Source organism: Cololabis saira, chromosome 6 (assembly GCF_033807715.1).
Source record: "Cololabis saira isolate AMF1-May2022 chromosome 6, fColSai1.1, whole genome shotgun sequence".
Lineage (NCBI taxonomy): Eukaryota > Metazoa > Chordata > Actinopteri > Beloniformes > Belonidae > Cololabis > Cololabis saira.
This window is the reverse complement of record NC_084592.1, coordinates 47,840,296-47,848,622: the sequence shown is the minus strand read 5'-3', so window position 1 is coordinate 47,848,622 and position 8,327 is coordinate 47,840,296. Positions and strand designations below refer to the sequence as shown.

General features: G+C 47.7%; 1 protein-coding gene across 1 annotated transcript; it reads right to left on the bottom strand.

Moving 5' to 3' along the window:
- Nucleotides 1–594: 594 nt before the first annotated feature.
- On the bottom strand, nucleotides 595–4,611 carry LOC133446605 (P2Y purinoceptor 8-like). The gene is given in 3 exon segments (XM_061724676.1): nucleotides 595–1,509; nucleotides 1,511–2,098; nucleotides 4,319–4,611. Coding segments are annotated over 3 exon segments (987 nt in total). The 3' UTR covers nucleotides 595–1,403.
- Between the last annotated feature and the right edge of the window lie 3,716 nt (nucleotides 4,612–8,327).

Sequence of the window (8,327 nt, the reverse complement as noted above, 5' to 3'; positions counted from 1 at the left end):
CAAGACTATAATAGTTAGTCTCAAATATAGCTTGGTGGTAGATATGCTGCTATAGGCCTATGCTGCAGGGGGGACCGACATGATCCACTGGGCGGTGCCCCTCACCCTTCTTCTCCTCTCCTCTTCCCTTCCTCTCTTCTCCGTTTCCATTTTTATTTATTATAAATATCTCATAGCTATCGTTTTTGTCCACCGTTCCTGTAGTTTCTTGTGCCCCCCCCCCCCCCTTTTCTCTCTTTTGTGAATGTTTGCAGGCCGGAGCCTCGGGAGCTGCGTTCTGGCCTGTGTTCCCGGTCCCCCCCCCCCCCCCTCTGGTCATCCCGCTGCTGCTTCCACCTGCCTGCCTGGTCCTGGTCCTGGTCCAGGTTTCTTCCCTCCTAAAGGGGAGTTTTTCTTGCCACTGTTTGGCTTAAGGCTTTTCTCCCACTAGGGGAGTTTTTACCTGCCATTGTTTATGTAATAATTGCTCAGGGGTTTATGTTCATGTTCTGGATCTCTGGAAAGCGTCTAGAGACAACATCTGTTGTATTAGACGCTATATAAATAAAATTGAATTGAATTGAATTGAATATATATATATATATATATGTATATGTAATAGGAAAATCAGGCTAACATAACAGGCTTTATTCACATTCATTTACACATGTTCATGCTACATATGTTGTTAAAAATAAACATAATATACAAAAGAGAAGCTTTTTTTTAAACGGGAAAAACAAATGCCAGAATAATACTTGGATATAAATGTCCATCTTTGGGTTCTATGTATCACAAGAAAAGTCACGTTGAGGCATTTTAAAATCTGAACCCAGAAAAGAGCCGAACACACTCGTTCATACAAAATAAAAAATTCAAAGAGCTTTATTTGAGACGAGAAGGTGAAACATCAATTCAAGATCACATGTCACAGAACAGAGATATTTCTAGACACAATTGTCAACAGAAACACTGATAATACTGGCTTACACACACACACACACACACACACACACACACACACACACACACACACACACACACACACACACACACACACACACACACACACACACACACACACACACACACACACACACACACACACACACACACACACACACACACACACACACACACACACACACACACACACACACACACACACAAACACACACACACACACACATATATATATGTAAAACAAAAACACCATTTTTTTTTAGGAAAATCAGGCTAACATAGCAGGCTTTATTCACATTCACTTACAAAAGTCACTTTAAAGGCATTTTTGAGGCATTTTAAAATCTGAACCCAGAAAAGAGCTGAACACTCGTTCACACCTCCATCTGCTAAACGTTTACGTTCTTCCCGCTGCGGCGGCTTTTGCATCACAATGCGTTGCTCTACAGCGCTTTGCTAGCTCACTGTCCAGAGTACAGCGTGTCTTTCTGCTCCATCTTCATTGAGTCGGCGCTGCCGAGGCTGTGCAGGTTCATGATCTCCCTCAGCTTCAGCCTGAAGTCTGCAGGCGAAGTAGTAGATGAAGGGGTCCAGGCAGCTGTTGAGGCAGCTGAGGCAGAGGCTCAGCTTGTAGGCGGCGTACAGCGAGCGGCCGTAGAACAGCCGCATCACGCTGTGCAGCAGCAGCAGCGCGTTGTTGGGCAGGAAGCAGAGCACGAACACCAGCAGCACCACGACCGCCAGCCGGACGGCCCGCTGCTTCTGGGCCGTCCGGGCGTCGCGGCCCAGCCGGACGATGACGCTGACGTAGCAGAAGGTGGTGACGCAGAAGGGCAGCAGGAACAGGATGACCACCATGCCGAAGAGGAAGGCGGCCCAGGCCGACACCGACGGCAGCATGGACTTCTTCAGCACGTCGAAGCAGGTGGTGATGCCGAGCTCGGGGACGTGGAAGGTGAGGTCGGTGGTCATCAGGGGGTGCAGCACCCCGAGGACCAGCGCCCACATCAGCAGGCAGACGGCCACGGCCACCCACTTCCTCTGCCGGCCCCGCAGCAGCATCGGCCGCACGATGCCCAGGTAGCGGTCGACGCCGATGGCCGTCATGGTGAGGATGGAGCAGTACATGTTGGTGTAGAACACCAGGGTCAGGAGGCTGGAACACAAGGAGGTCAAAGGTCAGGGATGAGTCACAACTTCCTTCAACTGAACAATTCCAAAACCAAAGCCATAAAAACCGGCCCCCCCTCACCAGGTCCAGTCATCCTCCAAAACCACCATCTCCTTCTCCGGTCCAGACATCCCCCTCTCTACCTCCGTTACCAACCTCGGTGTGAAGCTGGACCCACAATTCACCTTTGTAAACCACAAACATCTGTACAAAACTTGCTTTTTCCATATACAGAACATATCTAAACTCTGCCCCTTCCTCACTTTCTACGATGCAGAAAAACTCTGATCTCCATGCCCTAATCTCCTTCAGGCTCGACTACTGTAACAGCCTGCTCATCAGTACTGGACTACTGTAACAGCCTGCTCATCAGTACTGGACTACTGTAACAGCCTGCTCATCAGTATCGACTACTGTAACAGCCTGCTCATCAGTATCGACTACTGTAACAGCCTGCTCATCAGTACTAGACTACTGTAACAGCCTGCTCATCAGTATCAACTACTGTAACAGCCTGCTCATCAGTATCAACTACTGTAACAGCCTGCTCATCAGTATCAACTACTGTAACAGCCTGCTCATCAGTATAAACTACTGTAACAGCCTGCTCATCAGTACTGGACTACTGTAACAGCCTGCTCATCGGTACTGGACTACTGTAACAGCCTGCTCATCAGTACTGGACTACTGTAACAGCCTGCTCATCAGTACTGGACTACTGTAACAGCCTGCTCATCAGTATCGACTACTGTAACAGCCTGCTCATCAGTACTGGACTACTGTAACAGCCTGCTCATCAGTACTGGACTACTGTAACAGCCTGCTCATCAGTACTGGACTACTGTAACAGCCTGCTCATCAGTACTGGACTACTGTAACAGCCTGCTCATCGGTACTGGAGTACTGTAACAGCCTGCTCATCAGTACTGGAGTACTGTAACAGCCTGCTCATCAGTACTGGAGTACTGTAACAGCCTGCTCATCGGTATCGACTACTGTAACAGCCTGCTCATCAGTACTGGACTACTGTAACAGCCTGCTCATCGGTACTAGACTACTGTAACAGCCTGCTCATCGGTATCGACTACTGTAACAGCCTGCTCATCAGTACTGGACTACTGTAACAGCCTGCTCATCAGTATCAACTACTGTAACAGCCTGCTCATCAGTATCAACTACTGTAACAGCCTGCTCATCGGTATCAACTACTGTAACAGCCTGCTCATCAGTAATGGACTACTGTCACAGCCTGCTCATCAGTACTGGACTACTGTAACAGCCTGCTCATCGGTATCGACTACTGTAACAGCCTGCTCATCAGTACTGGACTACTGTAACAGCCTGCTCATTAGTACTGGACTACTGTCACAGCCTGCTCATCAGTACTGGACTACTGTAACAGCCTGCTCATCGGTACTGGACTACTGTAACAGCCTGCTCATCAGTACTGGACTACTGTAACAGCCTGCTCATCAGTACTGGACTACTGTAACAGCCTGCTCATCAGTACTAGACTACTGTAACAGCCTGCTCATCGGTATCAACTACTGTAACAGCCTGCTCATCAGTACTGGACTACTGTAACAACCTGCTCATCGGTATCGACTACTGTAACAGCCTGCTCATCGGTATCAACTACTGTAACAGCCTGCTCATCGGTATCAACTACTGTAACAGCCTGCTCATCGGTACTGGACTACTGTAACAGCCTGCTCATCAGTACTGGACTACTGTAACAGCTTGCTCATCGGTACTGGACTACTGTAACAGCCTGCTCATTGGTACTGGACTACTGTAACAGCCTGCTCATCAGTACTGGACTACTGTAACAGCTTGCTCATCGGTATTGACTACTGTAACAGCCTGCTCATCGGTATCCCCAACAAACACCTCCAGAAACTTCAATTCATTCAGAACTGTGCTGCCCCAACTCTGGCTTCTCAGAACCTCAAGAATCCAATACAAGATGGCCGTCATCACCCACCTCTGCATCTACAGCAGCCCCTCAATACGTCAAAGAACCTCCTGACCCCTCACTCATCCACCCGTAACCTCCTCTGTCAGCCCCCCACGACTCCATGGGAGACCGACCCTCTGCTCCGCTGCCCCCACACCTGGAACTCCCTCCCTGAACACCTACGTCGACCCCAGTCTGTTTTGTATCTATAGCACTTTGAGATTATTTTATGAAAAGTGCTTTATTACCTGCACATGTTGGAGCCCAGCGTCCAGTCGTATCCCCGGAGCTGGTAGGAGATCTGGAAGGGCAGTGCGGTGCCCAGCGCCAGGTCCGTCAGGGTCAGGTTGATCATGAAGATGATGGAGGGAGTCTTGGGGGAGGTGCGGAAGAGCAGCAGCCACATGGACAGGCCGTTCCCCACCAGGTTGACGGAGGTGACCACCATGTAGACCACGGAGATGGCCAGGCTGGTGTTAGCGTCCTGGAACAGGGACAGCGTGGCGTTGTCCAGCCTGGCACCGCTGGAGTTCCCCGTCATGGCTCTTGTTTCAAAACAAGTAATTTAACCTGTACCAGATACTGAGAGAAATGAGGAAACGACACACGTGTTAGTTTTTTTTGTTTTTTTTTGTGATCAAATGTTTTTATTTATCTTTCATGATTTTCTTATTATCAACGGTGGCCTCTACAATGATGTTAAACAAACTATCAGGCTGGTGTAGTTGAGGACCCAGATGCAGGAGAGCGAGAGGCAGGAGTTCCAAAAACAGGGTTTTATTTAAAAAAAAAGGGCAAGAACCAAAAACGCTGCAAGGCAGGATTATCCAAAACACTTGAGCAACAACCGAAAGACACATGGAGGAAGGAAACAGTACGGACCGACAAGGAGCAAGGGAAAGACAAGACCAGATATACACAAGGGGGTAACGAGACACAGGTGTGAACAATCAGGGCAGATGGAAGACAGGTGGAGCAGAACAGAAACACAAACTGGGGGAAATGTCAACCACTGACACAAACATTAACACATATTCTCAGGCCCTTCCAAACCCACCCCTTGGACCTAAGCATTCGATGAAAACAATTGATAATTAATAATAAGAAAAACTGAAAAATGTAATGTAATACAAAGATAATAGAACAAAGGACAAAATAAAACAAAGGCGAAACATAATAATATCAAAAACTGGACAAGGATAGCTGCAACAAAGTCGTCTATATCAATTTTAAATACATCTTTCAAGTTTGGCCTCAATTTTATCTGCTGCCATGTACCAAAATAAAATATTTTGTTGTTTTGCATTATGGATTGGGGCTATAGATATTTCCAGATAGAGAATATCAAGAAAAGTCAAACACCAATGGGAGATGTTAAGCGTGTGGTGGTTTCCATCTTACTGCTATTATCTTTTTTGCTGCTGTTAGGCCAGCAGGCAAAAGTTTTGACATAGTGAAGCATTGATTGTTGATAAATTATATAAAATAAGTGTTTGAGGGTTTACTGGAATATTCTGTTCTGTTATCGAGGATAATGCAGTTGCAACCTGTTGCCAGAAGTTTGCAACAGGTTGGCATAAGATTCCCAGACCAGATGCATGAAGGTTCCTGGTTTATTCTGAGAGCATAGTGTACATAAAGAGCTAACCAGGATCTTCATATGGTAAAGCTTGCAAGGTGTTAAATAAGTTCTGGGCACGAGCCTCTCCTTGTGTAAAGGCACCAGGAACGACAGTACCATCTTTGTCGCAGGAGGCGAGCAAATCCCTCTACTGGCCAACCAGTCCATCCGAAGCCTGGGAAGGCAGTACAGCGCCGATCTGTCGGACAAGCATGCAGGCGAGGCTGTACGGAAGCAACTCTCAGACGGCCTGGCGAGCATCAACAACAGCCAGCTCCCCGGAAAGTACAAATTGTGGTACTACAACTTCACATTGTACCCGAGGGTCCTGTGGCCACTGAAGATGTGTGACATTCCATCCTCCACTGTCAACGGGTCGGATAGGCTCGCCAACTCCTACATCCGGAAGTGACTGGGTCTTCCGCGCGGCTTCTCCAACACAGGCTTGTTCGGGGCGACTTCGCTGCAGCTGCTGATCCAGTCCATCACCCCGGGCTACAAGCGGGAGAAGGCGAGGTTGGTCCTTGAACTGAAAGAATCCTTGGATCTCACCATGAGGAGTTGTTGGAATTATTGTAAATAAGAAGTAAGTTATCATGCTCGCTATTAACAGAACGTATGATAATTTGCTTACGCCTGTGACACACTGATAAAACAATGCTGTGTTAAGTGATTAAAAAGTGATGCACAAGAAGTTTCCTGATTATCAGCATAAAGCAGAAATCTGCAGAGAAGAAGAAACTTCTTGTTGCTAAACAAGAAAAATCTATACCTGTCCACTGACTGCGACCACTCCCTTTCCCCCTCCGTTTAGGGGCCCAGTCAGCTCTGTAATCTAGGGCATACCCAGAGTGAATAAAAGCAAAGGAAGCAGCAGAGACGAGTTAGAGTATGTTGGAGATTTTACACGTCTCGACTGCTCTTCTTGCGCAAGCCATTTAATTGTGTTGTGTCTCTTTTGTCTCCAGAAAGTTTGATGATACGAATGTTAAGGGTTTGAACCATGGAGTGCAGTTGTCCCCACCCGAACAGGTCGGAAGTGGCAAGCAGGCCCAGAGGTCGAGAGGGCCATTGGCAGACTCCAACACCAGGAGATAGTCGGCAGGACGCGAGCAGGGCGAGCGGGGCTTGGATGGGGAGAGTCCCCACGCTGGTGGTCCAAGGTCACAAAGAGGGAACGGAGAGCCATGGTTGTGGAGGAAGTGTCAAGGGCGAATCAGGAGCAGCACACCATCAAGGCTGTGTCGCAAGGTCACCAAGGAAGATGGACCACGTGTTAAAGCTCCATCAAGAGACCCCTTAGCTGGGCCGACCTGTGGAAGATGCCACAAGCCAGACTCAGCTTTCTGCTCAGGGAAACCTACGACACCTTGCCACGCCCCAGAAACCTCCACCAGTGATTTGGCAAGGAAGAGAGCTGTTCCCTCTGCAGTCGCACCCAACGCCAGCCTACAGCATCGACTGTCGGGCTGCAAGGCTGCGCTGGGGCAGGGGCGCTACAGGTGGCGGCATGACCAAGTCCTGAATAAAGCTGGCTGAAGTTCTGGAGAACCGCAGACGAGAGGCAACAACCACCCCACAGGCAAACAGCTGCCTGTCAGGTTCGTAAGGCCAGGAGGAGGAAGCAGAGGAAGCCATAATCAGCAATATTAAAATAATAAAAGTTATAATATTTCAGTTGATTTGTAATTAATCCAGAATGGATGACATTTTTGTTTTTTTAATTGCATTACAGAAAATAAAGAATTTTATCACAATATTCTAATTTTCTGAGACAGTCCTGTATATAGATAGATATCTTCAAAAATCATAAGCAAGTTTTGTCACCTTAAGTGGTGCTGACAAGTGACATTTTGGGCTCTGTCCCGTGGACTAAACGTGCAAAGGCATAGCGGCTTCGGGATGTTACAATCTCCACCTGAGACAGACCTGGAGGTTCTGACGGCGTGTTCAGAGCTTAACAATGTTTTTCAAAGGGGGAGGAGCAGTATTATGAATTATTTTATACACTAAACGGACATCTGAGTACAACATTAAATTATCAAAGCTGAGCATTTTATATTTGTTAAGTATAGCATAGTGATGACATTGACATGATTTTCTATCTAAGTATCAATAATATCTGAAGTAAACAAGAGCATGAGGGCTGAGTCAGGGCAAAGGGGAACTCATCAGAGCAAGTGTGATGTGAGTTTGTAACTGTAAGTGCAGGGTGGAGCGCTCACACAGGAAGACGTTGATTTGTGGTGAAACGTGTCAACGGTCGCTGACGCGCCGACGGTTGGTACCTTTTTCTGCTGCTGTGCAGCGCGGAGATAACGCTCAGCTAAACCCTGCACTGTGGCAAACACACGCTCAGCTAAACCCTGCACTGTGGCAAACACACGCTCAGCTAAACCCTGCACTGTGGCAAACACACGCTCAGCTAAACCCTGCACTGTGGCAAACACACGCTCAGCTAAACCCTGCACTGTGGCAAACACACGCTCAGCTAAACCCTGCACTGTGGCAAACACACGCTCAGCTAAACCCTGCACTGTGGCAAACACACGCTCAGCTAAACCCTAAACACTGGTGGGTCTTATCTGAGGCCTCTGGCAGGATGTTTAGCTTAGTTTAGTTTAGTTTAAGTTTAG